The sequence below is a fragment of the Salvia miltiorrhiza genome, unplaced genomic scaffold (assembly GCF_028751815.1).
Source record: "Salvia miltiorrhiza cultivar Shanhuang (shh) unplaced genomic scaffold, IMPLAD_Smil_shh original_scaffold_252, whole genome shotgun sequence".
Lineage (NCBI taxonomy): Eukaryota > Viridiplantae > Streptophyta > Magnoliopsida > Lamiales > Lamiaceae > Salvia > Salvia miltiorrhiza.
In genome coordinates, this window is record NW_026651510.1 from 129,995 (window position 1) to 155,306 (window position 25,312).

The 25,312-nt window shown below is 37.5% G+C and overlaps 3 protein-coding genes and 1 long non-coding RNA gene across 4 annotated transcripts; 1 reads left to right on the plus strand and 3 right to left on the minus strand.

Annotated features, from left to right (window-relative positions):
• Nucleotides 1-1,551: 1,551 nt before the first annotated feature.
• On the minus strand, nt 1,552-4,682 carry LOC131003665 (uncharacterized). The gene is made up of 3 exons (XR_009094761.1): nt 4,153-4,682; nt 2,411-2,493; nt 1,552-1,815 (listed from the first exon to the last, which is right to left on the minus strand). It is a non-coding gene; the product is annotated as an uncharacterized LOC131003665 (long non-coding RNA).
• Nucleotides 4,683-13,424: 8,742 nt separating this feature from the next.
• Nucleotides 13,425-14,531, plus strand: LOC131003666 (NDR1/HIN1-like protein 26). Its single transcript, XM_057930213.1, has one exon. The coding sequence runs from the start codon at nt 13,713-13,715 to the stop codon at nt 14,340-14,342; it is 630 nt and encodes a 209-aa protein (XP_057786196.1). The 5' UTR covers nt 13,425-13,712; the 3' UTR covers nt 14,343-14,531.
• A 1,003-nt stretch (nt 14,532-15,534) lies between these two features.
• LOC131003667 (uncharacterized) lies at nt 15,535-17,430 on the minus strand. Its single transcript, XM_057930214.1, has 2 exons — nt 16,329-17,430; nt 15,535-15,799 (listed from the first exon to the last, which is right to left on the minus strand). Exon 1 carries the CDS (start codon nt 17,224-17,226, stop codon nt 16,336-16,338), a length of 891 nt encoding a protein of 296 aa, XP_057786197.1. The 5' UTR covers nt 17,227-17,430; the 3' UTR covers nt 15,535-15,799; nt 16,329-16,335.
• A 5,742-nt stretch (nt 17,431-23,172) lies between these two features.
• Nucleotides 23,173-23,903, minus strand: LOC131003668 (probable E3 ubiquitin-protein ligase RHA1A). Its single transcript, XM_057930215.1, has one exon. The coding sequence runs from the start codon at nt 23,855-23,857 to the stop codon at nt 23,306-23,308; it is 552 nt and encodes a 183-aa protein (XP_057786198.1). The 5' UTR covers nt 23,858-23,903; the 3' UTR covers nt 23,173-23,305.
• Between the last annotated feature and the right edge of the window lie 1,409 nt (nt 23,904-25,312).

A 25,312-nucleotide genomic window follows, 5' to 3' on the forward strand; every position in this document is an offset into this window, starting at 1 on the left:
AGTGGTATGAAAACAAATTAGTGGTGGTAGGGAAAAATATTAGTGGTAGGGAAAAGAAAATATTAGTGGTGGTAGGGAAAAAGATTAGTGGTAGGGAAAAGAAAATATTAGTGGTGGTAGGGAAAAAGATTAGTGTGGTGGAGAGGTAGGTGATTGAATAAAATAAAAAGTCTTCCGGGTTGTACTATGAAAACTGTAATAATCGTTCAGTGTTTGCTTAAATAAATAGCTCGTGTAGATGCTAAATGCTTAATATAAATAAATATGCAATGCATATAAATTTAATAACTAAATTTACAAATGTTTTTGTAAATCATTTTTGTTGGAATTAAAATAAATTCATTTTCTTTATATCCGGTGTGAATCATCCTGACTTCTAAGTTCAAAATTACTCTAAATTTAGCTAGGAAAAAGCGGGGTGTTACATCCCTCCCTCCTTATAAAAATTTCGTCCTCGAAATTGCATATCTTGGTAATCTAGTTTGGGATACTAGACTTCACTATCAATGCGGCTACATAGCTTGATTGTTATCACATCTTTCTAATTGTGAGAACACCATGTCTATAGTCTCGAGAACTGTTGACAAACGAACTCATTCTAATCTTACTATGCTTATCGTGATCAAAGAAGATCTTATTGGGACAACTATATAGTACGAGTTTATACATTGGAATGACTAAATTGACAATCACCAAGATCATAGTCATGTGGGCTGGCCAGACCCAGCACAACGAATCACTCAGTCAAATGGGAGCTTCGCCCCCAATCATGTCAACTTCTTATCTCTTATAAAGCTCTAAGTCAACTTCTAACTTAAAGCACTTACTTCTAAGTACTTCAATCATAAATCTTTGGTATCATATAAGTCCATTCTATGTCGTTCTAGCGGTTCTATCACGACTAGCATTCGTAAGGCATTATTAGGTGGTTCTCAAACGATTTGTAAAAGAACTCGTCATTCTAATCATATAGGCAGTGAACCTAAAATGATAACATAAAACTTTCACATTCATTCATACATACATACATACATACATTCATACATACATACATACATACATTCTCTTTCTTTGTAACTTTGAGCAATATGGACATTAAATGTCCCTTTCATGAAAACTTTTGCTTATGTCGGAAAGATTCAAGGAATCTAACTCGACCATACATACATTGATTCGTTAAGGGCTCGGGTAGTCCCAAACACGACATTGAGCTTAGTTATATGAGTCGAAGACCCAAAATAACAACATGAAGAATAATTTGCAGTTCACATAACATCATAAACATAAGGCGCACATTTTCTTGAAAACTTTCATAACATCTGAAATACATATATGTATATTTTTGAAACTATTATCGTACCTTGGTTGCGGCAGTGTGACGGTGAGCTGAGGGCTATTGAAATTCTTAGAAGTCTAGAGATACTATTCTAGACTCGACATCAAAAAGCTTATGGTTATCAGAGACATGAAAGAAAACTCATGCTCTGATACCATTCTGTCACACCCCAATTCTTGAATGAATAAATATAATCGAGGTGCAACTAATTCATATAAATAAACAAGGAACAACCTTGTTAAAACCCGAATAATAAAATAAAGAGTCGGGCTATGCCCCTTTGGATCACAAGTTTTGTTTCATGCTTCTGACAACCGACGTTCATTAACATAAAACTATAAATTTTAAATTGAAGCTCAAATGAAGTCATCTTAAGTTGAGAAAACAAAAGATGTATAAGAGTAATTGCTACAGCGGAAGTCTAACATAGGAATTTATCTCTAGCCTCAGCTCCGTCCCGTCAGCACCAGCCAGCCAACCTGAAAACATTTGAAAGTATTTTTGGGCTAAGTACTAATGTACTTAGTGGGCATGCATTTTCATAAACATTTCATATTTTCGTAAGAGCAGTTTATCCAATTATACTTGACATGACTTAGAAGGTTTTAAAATGAAATAACTTCTAAGCATGTTAAAACATTTTTCATTTGTGCGCACATGTCACACTCCCTTTCCGTTACTCGCTGTGATCCCGGACCTTTTAGCCACCGACGGATCCATATCTCCCGCTTTACTTGAACTGAGGGCGTAACCCAGTCAAGTTCCCATTTGGGACCCAATGCTCCGGAACACATCCCGTCGAGCACCCTTATAACGCCTCATACATGATTAGTGCCCGAATGGAGATCAACCCACCGAGTCAGCTAATAGGTGTACACAATTCTCAAACAACGTGTTAGGTCATAAGAGAACCTCGATCGATTAACTTATGCGAGCCTTAAACAGAGCAGAGTGCACAAAATATTTTATTGGATAAACAGTTTTCATTACATTAAATAAACAATTTGCATTTCATTGAAACATTTAGAGCTTAATAACTCAATCATACTTTGTACATTTGGAAAGTAAGCCCACCTGGTTAGGCAAAGCCTGAAGATCATACACATAAAAACCTGTCTTGGGAAAAGTAGCGCTAATCCTCCTGGTCATCACAAAGCCTACAAGAAATTCTATTCTTAATAGGTCTCGTGAAGCTAACTTAATATCTTGGGGAAAAATGCTTAACATTCTATGATTCATCACGCCGGGTTTCAAAATTTAATAATAAAGATTGAAAACTAAACTTCTTGAGTTAAGGACACCAACAATATCCTTACTCGATTTTCTTTAATAATTGGAATTATAATTAAAACCAATTAAATCATAAATACTTTTATTGCAAAATATAATGCAATTTCATGTCATGCTTAGCATATAATAAGTAATTACTTAAAATATGCACATAATAATAATTAATATTAATATGAAATCATTCTTTAAAGAAATAAATAATTAAACTTTATCAGAGTCTAATTAGTAAATTTAAACCAAGTCATTTTTTTAGTAAAAATGCAGCCCAATTTATTTAATAAGGCAGTCCACTTTGAATTAAAAATAAAATCCCAAATGAGATAAAAAAAAAATCAAAGCCCCAAACTCGTTACGCACATATACTAAATCTTTCATGAAACATCCTTTAAAATAAACTTTGATACATAGAAAATAATTCAACAACTTGAGCACTTAAGGGGTTGTTTTGCAACAGACACCAAATCTACCTCGAATTTCCAAATAAGGCTCCAAAAGACATTCTGGAAACTAGACATTTCAAGGATCATTCTCCAATTTGAATCGAATGAAAAACAGTTCAAACGAGCAAGATATGCCCTCTCAAAGATGGGTATTTAACAAACAAAAATATAAAAATTTCAGATTTCCAGATTACAACCAAGTCAGTGGGCTTTCTTTAAAAATTCATATCTCCCTTTACAAAACTCCACTGGGAACCCCAAGGGTCAATTCGGAAACTAGGGAGAGATCATAACACTCTCCAGTTGGATTTACTCCAAGACAATTCATGGTTTAGAAGATATGACTGTCTAAAGTTCAGTGCACAAAAAGAGTTCAAGTTTGGCAGATTCAAAACATAAATCAGAAAAACCACTTTAGGCTTCACCAAAAATTCTAAAACTGAACAAGTAAGTTCCCAACATGTCAGTGAATATTCAGTAGAAAGATAGGCTTGAGAATCAAAGATTTAAGTCGGCCTTTGAGACCTCAAAGTCGTAGGTTTGTTAAACCTACTGGATGGCTCAAGGAATAAGAACTAGATTTCAAAAATTTATACCGGTTGTTTTCCTTACTCAAAAATGGTGAGGCCGATTCCAAAAGAAAGATACGGGAGTCTAGAGTGACATAATCAAGTTTCAAAGATGTTCACCGATTTAAACTTCACTTATGGCCTCCCAAAGATGGTTTACCAAAAATATATTCCAGATGGGCAGTGATGTTTAAAATTTCATAAATAAAACATGAGAGCTCTAAATATTCTTAAATTTTACCATAGTATAGAAAACATATTAAACACGATACACAATTAATTTGGGAATTTTTGGGAACCGTTTGGATGGCTGGCATCGCCTTGCAATACACTGCCGGAGCAGTGTGCTTATGGCAGATTCGCTGCCTTACCTCATGCACGGTTTTTCACCCAATAAACTCTACCAAAATAATCATCCAAAATCATAAAACATATCCTCACATAATATAGCACACATATGTGTAAAAATCCATGGTCTTAAAGCATTTTCTATTGAGAAAAACCAAAGAAAACTCACCCTCGAAGCACAATCTTCACTCTAACTTTACGCCCTAGGTTTCCCACGCTCTCCCTTACTTTGATACTACTCTTGGAGCTTAAAGGCTTCTATGAATTCCAACTTTGGTTGTGCAGAGAGAAGTAAGGATATAAGGGCATGACTAAAAGCTTTTTTTTTTTTTTTACAAAGCATAGTGGTATGAAAACAAATTAGTGGTGGTAGGGAAAAATATTAGTGGTAGGGAAAAGAAAATATTAGTGGTGGTAGGGAAAAAGATTAGTGGTAGGGAAAAGAAAATATTAGTGGTGGTAGGGAAAAAGATTAGTGTGGTGGAGAGGTAGGTGATTGAATAAAATAAAAAGTCTTCCGGGTTGTACTATGAAAACTGTAATAATCGTTCAGTGTTTGCTTAAATAAATAGCTCGTGTAGATGCTAAATGCTTAATATAAATAAATATGCAATGCATATAAATTTAATAACTAAATTTACAAATGTTTTTGTAAATCATTTTTGTTGGAATTAAAATAAATTCATTTTCTTTATATCCGGTGTGAATCATCCTGACTTCTAAGTTCAAAATTACTCTAAATTTAGCTAGGAAAAAGCGGGGTGTTACAGTTGTCGTTCCAACATTCGTACAAATAAATTTATAAAACCTTGCCCAAGACAAGCGTAGTGCCATTGATAAGCGATGGTCGATCCCACATGGAATTGTGTGTGTGTGTGTGTGTGTGCATGTATGTATGTATGTAGAGGTTGGTTATAGTGAAAACTGCAATTTAAAATAAGAAGTGAGAACACTGCACTGGCTTATAAAGCTACTGCATTCTACGAGTAATGTATTAAGTTAAGATGATGAAATTTTCGCCCCCTCCACGATTCGAAGCCAAGTGAAATTTTTTTCCAATAGATAAATATCAGTCGTAGGATTTGAAAGTCTCACCATTCCAATTTCATCTCATTTCTCACCACATTTGGTATTCACACTAGATCTTCTTCTTCTCTCTCTCTCTCTCTATATATATATATATATATATATATATATCTGAGGATGAAATTAGGAATTCCTCTTTTTGATAAGGAAAGCCTAAATAAGATGCTTTAATCCCGTCTAAGGTTCAAATGTACAAGTTATACATGATCATAAATCTACTGTTATATTCGTATTCTTTTAATATTGTTGTAGGATTTAAAGCGCTCTTGAAAGACCTGAAGCAACTACAAATCCAAGACCAACAGACCTGAGTGTTATAATCTGGCAGAGCTGCAACGAATTTAAGAAAAGAAAGTGGTCAGACCTGAGACGAAAGTCAGATTTATCTAAAGAAGATATAAAAACATTGAACAAACTCGAAGATGGACTAGATCTAATCACCCTCACCAGATTTGAATGACATAAAATATGTGTGATTTGTATTCTCTTATTTAGATCGAGTACTCTTTTTCCTTTATTGGTGTTTTCCCATTGGATTTTCGCCAGAAAGGTTTTAACGAGGTTTGGGCCAAGGGACCTTCACTATTGGGACCTTGGTATTAGGTTTTAGCTACGTTTAAGAGGCACCATGTTATCAAAGTTGTGGATAGCCATTTGCACCATGTTATCATCACTAATAGCAGGTGTAAGTTTGAAGTAGGTATTACACTTAATGATCCAAGATCTAGGATTAGATCCATCGAACTTAGGGAAATCAACCCTATGAAATGAGTTTCCATTACCAGACTGTGACCCATCTATTATGAATTTAGAAGTATAAGCTGAAGACGAAGATCCCGAACCTTTAGCGAACTGGAAATAGTGAGGAGGCTTACCTAATATAGATCCAGAAGATTTAGGATCACCCCTGCCTAGATTCCTCAACTGTAACTGTAATCAGCCAAGAGAGTTGTTAATTTATCACACTTTGCATCAATTCCAGTCATTCTATCATTCATTTTCTGATCGACGGTTTGGATCTTCTCCTCTGCGGCTGTCTTCTTCATTGTTTCAGTTTGCAATATTTGATCTAGTTTTCCTCTGTGCTTCTTGCAGCTCCTTCATCCTGGTGTTGTCTGCCATCAATCGTGCCCAGAATTTTGCTAGAAGAGAAGCAAAACCTTGGCTCTAGATACCAATTGTAGTGGCCCAATATGTAAATCAATGTTTGTATAATGTATTTCCTGGTAATTGTGAACAAAAGATAGAACGAGAAGGGAGAAAGAGAAAATAGAAATGAAGAAAGGAGGAATTTGATAATTTTCTGCTAAATCCATTACTTGAGAAACAAGAGACTATATATGGGATTTTGTGGTCCCCAGCTACAGCCAAATACTGAAATAAGAGTTGCTGAAAATAGGAAATAAATGATAAAGCGTTTTTAAATAGGAGCGCTACTCCAATCTGCAATTCTCAACTTTTAGCCACTAGTTCCTTTTGACTTGGTCAAAATTGTCAAGCTTTTCCCTTTTCCATCATCCAACTCGAGCCCTACTTCTCTCCCCAACTCCACATCCAGCTCCTCTACTCCAAGACACACCTCCACCGCATCCACGACTCCCAGGCCTATGACAATACCCCCCGCCGATGAAGATCCTTGTCCACAAGGATTGAATGATGGAAACTTCCGACGAAGGAAAGTGTCATCTTCCCAGGTGGCCAAGAGTGGATCTTGATTCACCCACTGCACCAAGTTCTGAGGAACCTGCAAATTATTCCGTGTAACGGTACGAACGCCCAACGACAACAAAGGTTCCACCTTGTAAGAACCATCGTCATCAAGGATGGGCAACTCGGAAATAGGTACACGCTCTTGACCAATACACCTTTTAAGCAAGGAAACATGAAAAATCGGGTGGATTAGGGATGAATCGGGCAAATCCAGTCGATAAGCTACTGCTCCTATCTTCTCTAGGATCTCGTAAGGTCCGTAGTATCGAGTAGACAACTTGAGATTCTTACATAGGCTTAGGGAATTCTGCCTGTAAGGTTGGAGTTTAAGGTAGACCCTATCGCCGACCTGAAAAATTTCATACGCACTTCTTATCAGCAAAAAAATTTGGGTAATGCCAGGACTGGAGTTGTAGACATAGCTTGTTTGAGTTGTTGAAAAGCAGCTTCAGCTTCTAAATTCCATTTGAAGCAATCTGTCTTGAGGAGTATGGTGAGGGGCCTGCTGATCTGGCCATATCCTTTCACAAACTTTCTATAGTAACCGGTTAGGCCCAGAAATCGTCTCAACTGCTTAATTGTTTTAGGTACTGGCCAATTTATCATGTTTGCCACCTTCTCCGGATCAGTAGATACACCCTCAGGAGTTATAACATGCCCCAAGTACTCAATCCGTTGTTTACCAAAACTGCACTTACTCCTCTTAGCAAACAGAGTATTAGCTCTGAGTAACAATAACACTTCCCTGAGATGCAATAGATGTTCTTCCCACGTCTTACTGTAGACTAAAATATCATTAAAAAACACCAATACACTATTCCTTAGGTGCTTTTGAAAAATAATATTCATTAATGACTGAAAAGTGGCTGGTGCATTACAAAGCCCAAAAGGCATAACTAGGAACTCATAGTGCCCTTGATGTGTGGAGAAGGCAGTGAGGTACCTGTCAGAGGGGGTTAACCAGGATTTGAAAGTACCCTGATCTGAGATCCAACTTAGAGAAATAGTGAGCACCATATAGTTCATCCAACAACTCATCAATGATAGGAATGGGATAATCATGCTTAATAGTGAGTGAATTTAGGTACCTGTAGTCTACACACATTCTCCATGTGTTGGCTTTCTTCTTAACTAGTATAACTGGTGCGGCAAATGAACTCTTGATGTGTTGAATGATTCCATCTTTGAATAACTCCCCCTTAATCCTTTCAATTTCATTTTTATGATTGTGTGAAGTCCTGTAGGGATGTTGCTGTTTAGGGATACTATTTGGCTTCAAAATTATCTGATGTTCTACCCCTCTCACAGGTGGCAGACCCTTAGGCTCAGCAAAGACATCCCTAAATTCATCCAGCAAAGGCTGTAATTGAGAATCCAACACAGATTCCATTGCAGAGGGTGTAACCAGGTACAAATCTTCTATGTCTTCCAACTTCTGGTGTAGCATGGCATGTAGTCTAGGTCTATAAATAAACTAACATTCATTAGCCTTAGTAACAGCCTGCATCCTCACTTTTTTTCCTCTATCATGCACAGTGCATGTCATGCCTTTATAGTAAAAAAATATGGGAGTGACATGCTCCAACCAATCGCTTCCCAATATAATATCATAACCCTCATGTTCCAACAGTCTAAGGGAGTAATTAAACTCATGACCCTGCACTTTCCAGGAGAATTTAGTTGCCACTTCAGTACTAACCAATTGCTGCCCATTAGCAACCTTGACCAACATTGGAGTATCCTGGTCAATGTGGCAACCTAGTAAATTGGCTGTATTTTTCTTAATAAAGCTAAGAGTGCTTCCAGTGTCTATCAATATCTGCACCCTCTAACTACAAACCTCCCCAATTATCCTCATGGTTTTAGCACTAATGGAACCAGTAATAGCATTCATTGAAATTTCTGATTCTGGTATAGGTTCATTATCTGGTACTAAGAGTTCCACATACTCTTCATCATGTTGCATTTGGGAAAGCTCTTGCTCTTCAGCCATAGCTAAATAAAAAACCTTAGGTTTACACTTGTGACCAAAAACATAAGTTTCATCACAGTTGTAGCAAAGCCCATTTTCTCTCCTAGCAGCCATCTCTGCACTTGTCAATAGTTTAATAGGAACCTTGCTAAGATTTGGTGAATCAGGCTTCTGGTTAGTCACCACCTCTGTTTTCTTGTAATTCTGGTATTGATTATTGAAAACCTTAGGAACTGGTTTCACCCTCTTGGATAGGGCATCTAATGTGAGCATCTGTTTCTGCCCAATCTCAACAGCATCCTACAGAGTCTGTGGTCTGACTAACAATAAGAAACTTTGCATTTCATCAGCCAACCCACTAATAAAATTAGCCACAAAATATTCTTCAGAATATTTCATATGATTGCTTAGCATCAAACAAGACCCAAGCTCTTCAAATTTCTCCACGTATTAAGAATAAGTACCTGTTTGCTTGAGGTTCTTAAACTCCATTAAAACCTTCCCTTCACTAATGTCATCAAACCTTGCAGCCACGACCTCCAAGAACTGTTTGTTCCCAGCTAATATCCAAAATACTCTCGTACCCAGTATTTTGAAACCATTGGAGTGCCTTTCCCTCAAAGTTGTGGATAACCATTTGCACCATGTTATCATCACTAATAGCAGGTGTAAGTTTGAAGTAGGTATTACACTTAATGATCCAAGATCTAGGATTAGATCCATCAAACTTAGGGAAATCAACCCTATGAAATGAGTTTCAATTACCAGACTGTGACCCATCTATTCTGAATTTAGAAGTATAAGCTGAAGACGAAGATCCCGAACCTTTAGCGAACTGGAAATAGTGAGGAGGCTTACCCAATATAGATCCAGAAGATTTAGGATCATCCCTGCCTAGATTCCTCAACTGTAACTGTAATCAGCCAAGAGAGTTGTCAATTTATCACACTTTGCATCAATTCCAGTCATTCTATCATTCATTTTTTGATCGACGACTTGGATCATTTCTTGGATCTTCTCCTCTGCGGCTGTCTTCTTCATTGTTTCAGTTTGCAATATTTGATCTAGTTTTCCTCTGTGCTTCTTGCAGCTCCTTCATCCTGGTGTTGTCTGCCATCAATTGTGCCCAGAATTTTGCTAGAAAAGAAGCAAAACTTTGGCTCTAGATACCAATTGTAGTGGCCCAATATGTAAATCAATGTTTGTATAATGTATTTCCTGGTAATTGTGAACAAAAGATAGAACGAGAAGGGAGAAAGAGAAAATAGAAATGAAGAAAGGAGGAATTTGATAATTTTCTGCTTAATCCATTACTTGAGAAACAAGAGACTATATATGGGATTTTATGGTCCCCAGCTACAGCCAAATACTGAAATAAGAGTTGCTGAAAATAGGAAATAAATGATAAAGCGGTTTTAAATAGGAGCGCTACTCCAATCTGCAATTCTCAACTTTTAGCCACTGGTTTCTTTTGACTTGGTCAAAATTGTCAAGCTTTTCCTTTCTCCATCTTCCAACTCGAGCCCTACTTCTCTCCCCAACTCCACATCCAGCTCCTCTACTCCAAGACACACCTCCACCGCATCCACGACTCCCAGGCCCGTGACACCGCGGTTTAGTTTAATGACTACAACTCAACTGGAACGATTTTTGAAGAGATTTGGAAAAATCGAAATAAGCGTTCAATTATTTTGATTAATTCGATTCGATAATTGAAATAAATTTAATTTTTGATTTGAATATGGCTTTCAAAAATTCAATAATTTGAATTTGAATAATTTTTTTGTCCGTGCCCAATAAATTACCAGATACCCCTACCAAAACATATATACTTATCCGAGTAAAACAACACAAAAATATTAATGCACTTAACTTCGTACTAGGATTTTCGCCTAACCTTTTTCCTAAATTATTTTTTGGTAAGTAAATTACGTTGAGTAATAGCTAAGAAAATAGTAGAAATCTTATGAACCACATTCCACAGAGTGAGTAGTTCAAGAATTGTAGATAGTTCAGATTCAGTTTGCAAGCAAAAGTTAAACACAAAATCCAACCATTTTGAAGCAAAAAGTGGTATGGCCTTATCTAATGGGCACCCACAATTTTTGTAGTGATTTTAATCTCACCTCATTATTATACAGTCATTTTCAATGGTGCCAAGTGCCAGCTTCCAATGTCCACACGTTTTTCTTTTTTCTCTTGAATAACAACTACAAAAATTTGATCTACCTAATACAATCATAAACTAAAACCTTAGTCATTAATCAACCCAAGATTTAGGATATTTATGCTAGAATACCTGGTTTCATTAATTAAGCGGAAAATGCGTATGCCACAAAATATGTTGAAAAAAATTGCTTAAAATGTGAAAGGAAAAATATATATGTTTGTTGTAAAACATTGGAGCAATGGTGGGGAGATTTGGGGCCCAACCAAAGTTAAATGGACAAAATTCAACAAAAGGTAAGTCGAGATGAGAAATCACTACTCATTACAATGGGGCACACCAACTTTCTCTAACTCAAAATATGGTCAAACTTTTAAAATATCAAATTTGTGCCGTAATTAACAAATGGACTAATTAAGGAGTATTCCTATTCAAGATTCCTAGCACAAGGGACCCTCCTTGCAATCAAAGTTCCTATAAAGTAGTATGATACACTGATAGTAAAATATTTGGCATATATACATATTAAAAGAGTCTCTATAATATTTTTCCGAGACATGCAATTAAGATATGATTATGTATTTGAATTTTCTTGATCTATTACTGGTCGTAGGATGTTGTAATTTGGAACAAACTAACCCTTCCCTGAGGGTGTCGATATTTAGCTTTACTAGAAGTAGCTAGGGCAGTAAACATGCCGAGGCGATGCTAGTTGGCGCAAGTCTTGTTCATTTAAATATTTAAGTGTTTGAGCTTGTCTTAAGTTCGATTTGAATTTTTATCTTATTGATCGAGCTTGGTTCGCCATTCAATTATCGAGTTCCAGCTAGGTCCGAATTCGAGTCATGTGATACTCGATAATGTAGTATTCAAGCTTATTGAGCTCGGCTCATCAAATATTCGTATAAATAAAGTTCGTGTTCTAGCTCGCAAAAAACTCGTGAAAAACTAAAAATATATTCAAATGTACTCTTGATTTTGATTAATTTGTAACTCAGGTTCAAGCTTGATCTGGCTCGATTGAAGGTTCGCGAAGAGGCTTATGATCAAATGAATTCAAACATGTTTGCGAGCTCGATGAGCAAAATACAGTCAAGCTCGAGCTCGGCTCAATAAAATTATCGAGCCCAAAATCGGAGACTTAAGCTCGGCATGCTTACTATCAAGCCGAACATCGAACGAACGTTTTTTTGAGCCAATAGTTAAATAACTTGCAAGTAGGCATGGACTGGCTTCAAACAAAACCTAATCTAACAACCTCTTTACTATAAAAAACAAAATTAAACAAAAGTTTTAACAGGTTTTCTACACCAATCAAATTCAATCACCAAATATACACACACTAAGCGTACATATACATTCCAAGCGCAAAATTCCAAAGTGACATAATTTTGAAGACTGATATTAGAAGAGTGATGAGTCGTCAAGTAATGTTCACCTAAACCCTAGAAAACATTTTTCCTTAATCCAAAAGTAACTAAGAAGCGACACATATATATGTATACATGTTCACTACTCTTGAACTAAATCTGGTCGAAATATGTAAGAGTTCAGTTTTTTCCAAGATTCCCCATGTCTTGCTTTAACTTTACACTAATTTATGAGTTTTAATCATTAAAAATCGGACATCTTTTAGGAATATCTGCATGACTTTTTGACAGTTGCGACCTTTCTCCCTTAACCATAATGGACGGGAAAAAAGGCTATTTGCCATTGGGTTTATGGCTACTGCTTGCTATCTCTTACCACTTACAAAAAGTGATTAACTTTTCTTTGCAATAATTCTTAAAGTAGCTCAATCGGAATCTTAAGCCCATGAAAACTGATTTTTAAGAAAAATATAGTATAAGTTTTTAAAGTATATGCATGACAGAGAAGTGGAGTGCCTGCATATCCATGAATCATTATTGATATGTTGCTTGTAGATTGGGACTCCTATCCCACTAACAATGTCATCACAACTCTAGCAATAATATTTTTGGAAGTCATTAGTAACTTTTTCTTCTTATTGAATTTGTAATGAATTAGTAAATTTTTTAAAGTCAACTGACAATGCTCGCAAGAGGCAATTAATTAAGAAAGATCAACTGATAACACACAACAAGATTCAACCAATTTCTAAGCGGTGTTTTGGCTCAACTTATAAGTTCTTTAAATCATTAAAAATAGACTCCAATAGCTTATAAACTCTAAAAAATAATAAGTTCCTCAATTCCAACTAAAATTTTCATAATTATATAAACAACAATTATTTTACAAAAATATTATAATTTTACTATATATAATTTGTCATTTTCATCATCGTATATATCCTTCTAATTCGTTACAATTTTCTATCTCAAACTCATAATTTTCTTTTTATCTTATAAGCTAATGCAATTATTCAAATACTTTAACAATTTAATCTTCTTAAACATATTTTATAAATTATTAGAACTTATCTTTGAAATTAGCTTAGTAAAAACCCCCTAAATCTAATTCGGAGCAATATTTCCATCACTATGCCACTTTAGCTACAGACATATATTGTCAATTGCAATTTTTTATGAGAAGAAAAAAAGAAAAAGAAATTGAAAAGCAATATTAGCAGGTGGTGACAATTATGAGTTATAATTTGATGTTACGTGGATTATTCAAACAGTTAGACTTACCTCCAAAATTTTGAACTGACAGTAGAAAGAAAGCCAAAATAATTGCTCCTTCCTTTTCTCAGTCCTTTATTAACCCCTCTCTCTTCACATGTGCTTCCTTTCCTTACCACACTAAATCTCCAAACCTCTCTCTCTCTCTGAAAATGTCTGTAATAAGCGAGAAATCACCGAAAGACTGCGCGACGAAGAAAGCAAGCAGCAAGTTGGAGAAGAAGACATACTTGTACCTGTCGACACTCCTCCTGTCTCTACTCTCTCTCATCCTCCTCATCTATCTCATCCTCCACCCCTCAAAGCCTCACTTCTCCCTGAGAGAAGCCGACATCAATCAGCTCAACCTCTCCTTCCCATCCCTCCTCAACTCCTCCATCCAGATCACCCTCCAATCCGACAATCCCAACACCAAAGTCGGCATCTACTACGACGAGTTCGTGCTCTACGCCTCCTACAAGGGGCAGAGGATCACCCCGGAGGCGGGCCTCCCCCCCTTCTACCAGGGCCACGGGGAGACCAGCCTCCTCAGCGCCTCGCTGGTCGGCTTCCAGCTCCCCGTGGCCCCCTCCTTCGCCTACGAGGTGCAGCGCGATCAGACCGCCGGCAGGCTCGCCCTCACCTTCAAGGCTATGGGCAAGCTCAGGTGGAAAGTCGGGACTTGGGTTTCGGGGAGGTATAGGTTTATTGTCAGCTGCGTCGCGGTCATGCCGCTTGGCCCCACCATGCCGTCGCCGCCATTGCGTTCCAGACAGACCTCGCACTGCTCTACTTCTATGTGACTTCATTCTTTCTTGCATCGTAATATTTGTATATATGTAATAAGCCCGCTTATTATGATGGTAATTTCTTGATTGAGTATTGTTAGTGTGATTGATTGATGCATACGTTAATGGAGATGGAAAGGTTGTATCTAGCTACTTGTTTGTTGTATGATATGGAAGCAAAGGGAAGTGGGATTTGTGGAGTCATTTGCTTTTTTGGTGATATGATTATGGTTCCACGGTTTTTAGTCTTTTACCATTTGAGAGATGGGATTTTTTTCAAGTGGGAAATTAATGTGAATTTTGGTGCATTGTTGATTGAGGAATATTTGTGAGTGTCTCAGTCTCCATGCCCGCCCTCTTTAGTTTATAATGGGAAGTGCTTTTATCGAACACTCGTGGGCCCACGTGTCGCAACATGATTGGTTGTTCCTACACTCGATCAAATAGATGCACGCCCGCTACATTTGATATACTACTCCAACAAAGACTCAAAAGAGTAGCTCGTAATTGGACTCAAATTTGGATTTGGAGAAATTAGGGCAGCAAATTTCCAAGAAATTGGGCGAATCATGATTAGTTTCAATACATATGTAGCAATGCTTTTGATTTGTCTTTTTATTGTAACTTATTATTCCACGAATCTCAATGGAGATCTCCAGAAAGTCATCATATTTTGTCAACCCACACACTAGTATAATAAAGAAAATCTTGATTTATTTAATTTATTTTTTAAAATAAAAATAGGATTTAGTTATTTTACTATATTCTCTACATTGTACTTATTATTATTTTTTAATAAAAATAAAAAAGTTATCAAAAAATTACAAAAAAATAATTACAATGTAGAGAATATGATAAATAACTAAATCTTATTTTTATTTTAAAAAATAAGTTAAATAAATTAAATTATTTTTTATTTAGGTAAATTGTGGGTGACCACAATGTGGCTGTTTAGCATTAGTCTAGAAAGATTTTGTACATTTGGGGTTGTATTATTAGGAGGGTCCATCCAAGAAGATAAACAGTGTCCCTTCTATTACCTTGGAGAAGAAAAGCAAAAAAGGGATCTAAACAAGGAAAAAAGCTGTTTTTAACTTTTTAGAGTTTCCAAAAGCTCCAGCTGCTTCTACCTAATATGTTTGTCCCTACAAACAATGCAGTCAAGTTCCCAAATTTCCTTCACACACACACACACGAGAGAGAGAGCTGAAGAAGAAACTCCCAGAAGTGTACAACTCTGTTTACTGCAGTTAAATGTGGTAATCGAAAGTCTAGGTTCGTGTCCATCAAATATCTTTCAAAAAAATTATTTGTTGAAAACAAAAAGGGGAGATCTATTTCGGGATCTGCAAAAGTGTCTTGAATCCTTTAGTTTTGTGCTAGATGGTTTGGCGATGTTTTCTGTCCGAATTGAAATTCTGTTTTTGACTGTATTTTGGGTTTGTTCTGCCCAGCACCTCTGCTACTCGCCTCTGTTCAATAAAGGGTTTTGACATCAGCGGTGGACTTGGCTTTGAAATCAGCGGCAGCGCCAAAAGTTTTGAGGAAGAAACTATTCCTTAATTAACAATAATTTAAGTTGAATTAAAAATGACACTAATCATGTATCATCCATCTTTTCCTTTAATTTGATTCTTTTTAATCTCCGATGCCGAAAATGCATAGACCATGAATAGGCAGCATGTAAAGTTAATTTCAAGTGCAGTAAACACAATCTAAACAGAAGAATTCTCAAACAACAATTTACCAAAACGCAAGCCTTTAATCTCATTGCACGATGTTATTGTTACAAATATTTACAACAAACCTCCAACTTTTGTTGAACAAGGCAACATACTCTTACCATTTCAGTCCAACCACAAAACATCTATATGAATCTTCAAAAGGGGAACAACATATCTCTCTTATTGGTTAATATACATACATTGTCGTAATCACAAGATTCAAAATCGTTTTCATAGATTAAAATACAGAGAGTATCAATGGGGGGATTGAACTCACCTCAAATTCAATCAGAATCAACCCACTTCCAAAAATGTTTTTTACACGAAACGGCGGAATCCGCCGCACTCGCTCCCTTCTCATCTAACCCGCCGTACTCATCCGTCTCCTCCGTCGAGAACTCGCCCTCCGGCAAACCCTCCACCTCCGCCTCCACCGTGTGCAGGAAGTAGCGCGCCGGCAATCCCGGATACGACGCCGAGACGCGCTCCTCCACCTTCTTCACATACGATTCCGGCAGGATTCTCACGATTCCACTATCCCCGTCGCAATTATCGATCCCTAGAGTTCCAATTTTGACCGACGATCCTAACCCTAATTCCTCTTTCACGGCGCGGTAAACCGCCGCCTCGACCGATTCGCCGGGCTTCATCTTCTCCGACAGCGGGCGGCCGCGGTGCCTCACGTCGCCGTTGGACAGCTCCTGATGCGATTCCACGAGGATTTTTCCGTCGCTGCGGACGATCTTAACGATGACGACCTCGACCGTGCGAACCGGAGGGACGGAATCGGCGAGAGAGGTCTCGCCCTCGGCGATCTCCAGCCACAGATTGTGGACATTTTTGGTGCCCGGCTTGACGCCCCACGATCCGAAGAGGTCGGCGGCGAGGCGCGGGCGCAGCCAATCGGAGAGCGTCTGCGGCGTGGCGAACGGCGGCGGCAGGCGGCGGGGGCTCGTGAAGGGGGAGGACATTTTGGGGAATCTGCGGGGGTACAACGGGAAAGAGAGTTTGCTGTTGTTGTTGGGGATGAAGAGAATGGAGGCGGGTTTGGGAGAGGCAGAGAAGAGGGCGAGGAGAGAGAAGGCGGTGAAGATGACGTCAGGGAGTGACGTGGGCTTCTTCAGGAGATGGGGCGGCGGTGGGATCGGTGGTTGGGGCGGCGGTGACGGTGGCATGTCAGCTAGGGGTGGCGGTGTTTGGTGGTGGTGATTTGGGATTCATTTATGATTTCTTGATTTTTAGGGTTAAGGATTTTGGGTTAAATTGGGAATAAGAGGTGGGGATTTGAGGTTTATCAAGGATCATATATTTCAAGATTTTGTGACATGAGAATGTTTGTGGTGGACTGCGATTTGGAATAGGTTTGACGTGAATATGATGGGACATATCTTAATACTTCCTCCATCCCGGCTTTTGGTATCCAGTTGAGAACGGCACGGGTTTTAATAAAGTGATTGATGTGTTGTGAGTGGAATAAGGGTTCCACATTTTATGTGAGAGTTAAAATAATTAAAGTAGAGTAAGGGCCCATTTACTTTTACCAAAAATAGAAATGGATACTAAAATGTGGGACTGCCAAAAAAGAAAAGTTGGATACCAAAAGCTGGGACGGAGGGAGTATTATTCAAGGTATTTGATTTCGATTTTATCCAAGTAGATCTAATTTATCACGTTATGCTTAATCGATTGTGAATTTGCTTGTACTTGTTTCCTCAGAGTTGGTCACAGACTCACAGATAGGTCTAATTTTAAGGTAGAGTCACGCAAATGCGCCCCTTCCTACTAAACTTTATTTTAATACGACACTTCGACTAATGAATTTGCATCCCTTGGGGTTTGCTTGAGAACACTATTCATTTGTAATAAATAAAAAAGGAAAAAGTTAGAGAGAAATTAATTTGCGCCTGAAAAAAAAAATTTTAAAAAATGAGATGCTCTTTCATGCGCTCGAGTCTACAGTGTGCTCGGATCCCTTCTAGCTCGACCTGACTCGAATCCGGGTCCAACATATCAAAAAAAAAAAATCAATTGCAACGAATCTTTGCTCATTTGCAGCGCAATCTTCCCTTCACTTCATTCGCAGCTTTTCCTTCATCTCCATTGTCAGCCTTCGACGCTTTCACGATTAAGTTTGACCCACCTCGCCAGCGAGCGTCATGGCTCGATCCTCTCCAGCTGCCAACGATCAATTGCTGCTCAATTCTCTCCGGCAGCAATTATTTTCGTCGCCGATGAGCCTATATTTGTGCTCGTTTTTGTGTTTGTTTTAGGTTTAGATAGTCTTTTTCCTTTATTTTTGTTAGTGTCTTGTGCCTGGGAGGGCATAGTTCGGAAGAGAGCCCTGTTTTGGGCATAACGTGCATGTAGGGCATAATATTGTTGTAAGTCACGAGAGAGGTATGGGTATCAAAACAGAGGCGTTTTAAGGCATAAAGCAACCGACATTAAAGACCAAAAGTCTAAAGTAAAGGTGGCCAAATGACTCAACCCTCTGCCCAAAGTATCGCGCAGAATCCAGTAGCATTAAACGAAAGGTCCGGGGCAAAAAGACGGCACAACAGATGGACACAGTAGGACTGACGTGTGGGCGCGTGATCAGGGCAGAAGGTGATGATCATCCATGAAGAGGCCGATAGGGTTAAACCATTACTCTATCCACAAAGATTCGAATCTCCAAAATTAGGTCTGAAGATGTGGATGAATCGTGAGGATGAGAGACTCCTTGCTCCAGCCGAATCACTATGGGTTGGGCCTTCTCGAGCCTAGATCACGCCTATAAATACTTGAAGGCTTCACGCCAGATGGTACCATTGAGAGACCATTGCTGCTGTGCTTTAAATTTGAGAGATTGTGAGGGAACCAAAACTTGCCCCTGTGTGGGCATATTATTTTATTTTATGTTCATGTTTTATGCAATGCTTTTGACAGTATGTATTATTTTATTGACAATATTACGTGTGAACAGACTAAAGAAAATTAACTGAATAACGTAAAATAAATAGAATTATAATAGTACTATTGTAAACACAAATCAAACTTGCATACAATTTTCCATGTTATGAAGCAAATGCTAAAAGGATATTTTTCGCCCCCTGCCACTGCCGCTTGCGAGCCCAGATTCCAGCGGGTCACTGCTACTGTTCGGCTGAGGCAGGGGATTTCGACGGATATATAAGAGGCGGATATGGGCGGATCTTCCAACCGCTGCCCCCTCCCCTTTCCCCACCCTCCGCCGCCACCACCTCCCACATCCGCACTTTCGTTGGACCCTCTCCCTTCCTCCAGCTCCACCGATTCATTTCTCTTCCCCCACCCTACGTTGCCACTTCCCCTACAGTCGCATAACCTCCTAGATTCGGTTGGAAGTCGCCACAGACCAGCCGAATTTTAGGAAGAGGGGCGACCGAATTCGAACGGAATAGGGGGCTAGGGCTCGATCCTTGAATAGAAGGGACGAGCGGCATTTGGTCCTTGCCGATTTTGGAACTTATAATGTCGCTGCGAATCTAGGCGACGATGAATCACCGAGAATTGAGGCCCGTCGATCTACCTCGCCGGAGAAAAGCCGTGACAACAGCGATTCCAAAAGAAGCTAGAGCTCAGTTTGAAGAGTATAACCTGAAGAGAGAAAGGGTGAAGAGAGGAGCATATGGGAGTAATGGTCATTGAATGCTCATCGGAGGAGGAACAACGATGCTGGTGGCGGCGGCGGGTGGGAGGGAAGGGGAATTAAGGTTTGGGGGTGGGGGTGGGGGAGGTTGGGGAAAATGATGACGTGGGGTTTTTTTTTCTTTTTTCTTTTTTTAATCTTTTTGATATGTCATAAATGTGCCGCCGTGACATTTCCAGCTGCCACCGTGTCAATTCCGACTGCCACCATGTAATTTTCGGCGTCGGCGTATGAAAAAATCGGTCACCGGATAAATTTGAGACAAAAATAAAAGATTATGGATTCAGAAGTCGATTTTTCAAATTGGGAGCAAAAATCAATTCCAAGAAAACGTTATGGATGAATTTGGGGAAAGGAAATCGAAGGCGAAATTCTTTGTATTTTTGGGTGGTGAGTTTTGCTCGAATTTGGAGAACCAAGACCGTTGGGGGGAAAGGGGAGGATGGCAACATGGGAGTGGAAAGGGGAACATACCGTTGGGGGGAGGTGAGGATGTCGGCGGGGTAGGGAAAGGGGAGGACGGTTGACAAAAATAGATAAAAAGAAAAAGAGGGAGGGAGAAGGGATTCGATGTTGACAAAGAAATGAGTGGGGTGGGGTAGGAGTTGGGGTTAGGGATGGCAATGGATCTTGGACCCGGCCCAAATCCGTGGATCCAGATCTGGATCTCAATTTTTAAAACGGATTTGGATCTAGATCTTGAAATTTTAGATCCAGATCCGACCTGTGGATCCGTTTTATTTAATACTCCATCCTCCCAGTCAAGATGATACATTTATTTTCGGCACGAGATTTAAGGAATTGTAAATTAGTGTTTTAAGTATGTAGTATAAAAGTGATAAAGTAGGAGAGAGAAGATAATAAGGGAGTGATTAATTAGTTGTAATTCTGCAATTAAAATCTCTTATTTTTTCCATATTTAGAAATGTAGCATCTTCGTTGGGACGGATGAAGTATATATATATATTTTATTTTATATTTATTTTATTAATAATATTAAATATATTAAAAATTAAAAACAATACACTTTGGAGACTTTTTTTCTTACGAAATGTAATTTGGAAGACTTGTTATCATTGACTCGAGCATTGAGATTTGTTTATTTTGAATTTTTAGTGACTTATTTTTCTATGTTGAGACTTTATATTGCATGAATATGTTTTGTAGAATATTTTTTATGATGGAAACTAGATGTTGTTGATTTTGTGATTTTTTTTTATAATTTAATTTTAAAAAAGTAGATCCATGGATCTGGACCCGTGGACCTGCGGATCTGGATCTGGATCCCAAATTTTCAGATTCGTTGGATCTGGGGTGGATCTAGATCTCATAAATTAAAACGGATCTGGATATGATATTGATGAGATCCGGTCTAGATCCAGCCCGTTGCCATCCCTACTTGGGGTGTGACGTGTTTTATGTTGAGGCAGAGGAAGTGATGTGTTTGATGTTGAGGCAGATCGAGTGGTGTTGAAACATTGCAATACCTAACTTTTTTTTTTAATTTATTATTTAAGGTTAAAATGATAATTTACTAATTAATTCTAGAGTTATATTTTGTCTACCAAATAAGAATATTGTCTAAGATTATATCTTACTTATCAAACACGTATAAATAATAATAATATCACCCAAATTTTATCTATCACACTTTATCTCAACTTAGACACTGTAAAATTGAAATAGTGTAAAATTGAAAATTGTGATTAAGAACACAAATACTCGATCCACACTCAAGCAACAAACAAGAAATCAAAAGAAAACAATAAGAACTCTCAAGATTTAACGTGGTTCGGATCAAAGATCCTACATCCACAGGAGGGTGAACACTTGATGTTTTATTGATGATAGAAACGAGAATTACAGATACAGCAACACAGCAATCACGGCTGCAAAAACACTCTCAAAAGCTCAATGAGAATCATACACTATATCACTCGCAAACTCTCTTCTTCTCTCAACAATGACTAGCCTCCCTCCAACATAGTGCCTCCACCCTTGTTCAGCCTCCACATTAGCGCCGCCTACACCCTAGCGCAGCCGGCGAAGAGAGCCCTTTTCAGAGGCGGTGGTTCTTGAAAGCCCCAGATTTTGATTATTTGATTTTTTGTTTGTTTGATTTCGATTTTGATTTTGACACAGAAAGAATCAGATTTTGATTTTTTTTTAATTTAATTTCGATTTTGATTTCATTTGAATTTTTGATTTTGAAACAAAAAGGGCCAAATTTGATTTCTGGTTTCCTTTGTTTCTCATTTATTATTGGGTATAAAACTCTTGTTCCTGATTTATTGTTGTTTTTCTGTTTTTGATTTATTGTTTTCCTTTAACTATCTGCAAGTTGGGTGATTTGTTGTGTATGTGTGTGTGAATAACAGCAAAAGTATCGCCACAATTTTATTTCAGTTTCAATTGATTTAATTATCTACTTTAAGTTTATCTGAATAAAAAAATATGAAATGTTGAAGCTAATTATATTTTCGATTTTCAGTAATTAATTATTTCGAAAAGAAAATTACAATGCAAAGTGGAGGAAAAATTAAGAACAATAAATAATTACTTAAACACAACACTAAACAAGTGGGACACATACTTTTACCTTAATTTTGTTCTTCTTAATCTCCGTGCCGAAAAGGCACGTGCCATGAATAATGGGACGGAGGGAGTACAAGAGGAAAGCTATCAGACCTAACTGCTGTACTTAATCTAGGCCGTAGAATATAGCTAAAATAATCCAACGGTAGAAGGAAATCAGCTGCCCTAAATTAGTTACAATAAATTGATCATAATTGCACTCCAAACCTTTGTATTCTTCTATATTGGTGAATGGTCCCTGCTGCATTACTTCAAGACCAAACAAAACTAACAAAAATGATATACTCTATTTACTAACTTATGGAGTAATATTTATAATAATTTGGTGACACTAATTCGTACAAAAAATGGGAATTTGGTGATATCAACTTGTGTTTTCAAGTTTTTTGCATTTGAATTTGGTTTTTGACCTTTTTGTAGGACGAGTCAAATTGCAATATTCTAATATTCGTTTGACAGTATATTTTATTTTTACAATATTTCATCGTCATCCGGTCCAATTGGTGAAACCGACCTTTGCTGTACCGACTGTGATGGGCATATGACTCTTGGACACAAAAACTGCTCTAAACCGAAGATATAAAGAATTGATGTCGACACTTGAATCAATATTTTTTATTCTGAGGAAAGTGGCGGTGTCACTGGATTACTATTCCAGAGTGATCGACCATCGGAGAGAATTGTTTGATTGCTGTTGTCCATATATGTTTATGCTACGGCTGCACATAGTCTTGCGCAATTTGGAGCTACCAATGAGCTGGACTCCAGATTTTCCTAATTGGCTTCGGGATATTGTGCGGGATGCATTGAGTAATGAATTTATGTCTTCTGTGTTTCAAAATATATATATATATAATTAATATTTTAAATTGAATTTGTTGATAAATATATGTATAAGCAATCGTGCCGACATTTCAAACATTGCCTTGATCTTGAGCTTTACAAAGAGAGAGCTTTTACATTTACATATTTGTAGTTTGAAAAACATCTCATTGAAGCTCCTCCATGAAGCAATCCTCTCCAAACAAGTAGACCATTCTCTGTGACCTCCATGGATCTTTCCCTTGGCCCACCTCGCCGGAGACCAGCTGAGCTCGACACACCGGGCACGTTTCGCCACCACGGTCCATCCAAGAATCGATGCACTCGACATGAAAAGCATGCTCGCAATTCCCAAGTTCCCTCACATTATGCCATGCCTCTACTCTGCTCAAACAAACTGCACACCAACAATCATCCTCTACTTTTCCATTGTGTGACGTCAAGGTTGCATATTCGACAATCGGGAGACGATTTTTGTGGATGGATTTATTCGTCAAGTAATCTGGAAGCAGCACCAGTGAAGGGGATGGACGGAACTCATTATCGTCGTGTTCAACGTTGCTTCTTCTAGGAGATGGCCTCGTCATCAGATTTGAGGAGATGAACTTCTTCAAGGGTTTTAGTGGAGAGTAGTAAGAAAATCCCATTTTAAGAAGTGATTTTGAGGGAGAAGAGATGAAAATTTGGATCTTGGAGTGGTCATATATATATTGCTTCATGTGATCAACTGTAAGAGATCCAACTTTATGGCATTATGTGGGGAATTATTCCAAGTGGGAAAAGTACAATTTGCTATTTATATATATAAATTTAATTTGAAGTCCCCACGTTATCTAACCCAAGGAAAAATGCAACCAGCAGGTACAATTCATGACTTTAATTTGATGTTCTTTCTTGTTGTATGTCATAATGAGATAAGACCACTATGGAAAATGAGATTAGTCTTTGTATATGATAATGAGATCAGACTTGTATAACAAAAATGAGATTAGTCTAGTTACACGTAACTATCAAGATTTGAAGAAAAACAGAAAAAGATGCATAGATGCGATACTCAAATCATAAGGAACTCGAGTAATAAGATTCACGCGCGACAAGACAAATTGTGCTATTTGTGCGTTCGGTCGACATGAGATTATTCGAGATTATGTTGGTCCGAAATTAATTTTATCATAGGGGGTAAGCCATGATCACAATCCAAGACTATTTATATGTGGTTGTCCCGAGATTAAATATCGGACCGTAGATACCCAACTGAACAAGATATTATAAGATTAATCTAATATAATCCTATCTCATCCTTCAAACCGAACGATCCTTAATTTCATATTAATTAATGTTTGCCGTACTTTTTATTTTACACTAGTGTGTAACTCGTCGAAATTCAACGAATATATAGTATAACGTTTGAGTATCAAATTGTAAAAACATCACATATTATAGTCGTTTTTCTAATTTAGATTCGAGATCCATTGTAATAACAAAAGCACATAGAAATATTGACTAACTTCGTTCTACAAAATATTCAAAAATACAATTCAATTGCATCATCCAACAAAATAAAATGCAATGACTATCCTAAACAGTGCCATATGAAGTTGCACAAATTAAGTTTTGCTTATTTACCAAAGAATAATTATGAGCTCCATTTACACACTTTATTATACTCATTTTGTACACAATATCGTTGTCACTTTATGAACGACACATATTTTAATAAAGTGGTGAATAGTAGTTGATAATAGTAGGTATTGTTGTGAGTGAAGCTTGTGTCTCACTATTATTGTGAGTTGAGTTTGTGGACTCTGCTACTACAAATGGAAGTGACAAGGATATTATAATTGTTTTTCTAATTTAGATTCGAGGTTAAGATTGTGAATATTATTGATACATAAAAATTGTAATATATATTTAAAGAAAATTATAATATCAAACTATATATTATTTGGACAGTTATTCTGATTTTGCTTTCACCAAGTCCTAAAAGAACATAATTCCATAAATCAAATAGTTATACGTATATATAATATTTTTAAATATAATAAAAAATATACTATGTAAAATAAGAGAGATGTGAGAGAAATATTTATTTTAAAACTTCTAACATATATAACTTTTTTTTATTTAAATCTATTATTTAGTACGTTTTTATAGATCAATTTAATCTCTTGTCA

What these genes read in the sequence shown, in the direction of transcription:
- LOC131003666 (XM_057930213.1), top strand. Translation starts at nt 13,713, where the DNA reads ATGTCTGTAATAAGCGAGAAATCACCGAAAGACTGCGCGACGAAGAAA.
- LOC131003668 (XM_057930215.1), bottom strand. Translation starts at nt 23,857, where the DNA reads ATGAAGCAATATATATATGACCACTCCAAGATCCAAATTTTCATCTCT.
- LOC131003667 (XM_057930214.1), bottom strand. Translation starts at nt 17,226, where the DNA reads ATGCCACCGTCACCGCCGCCCCAACCACCGATCCCACCGCCGCCCCAT.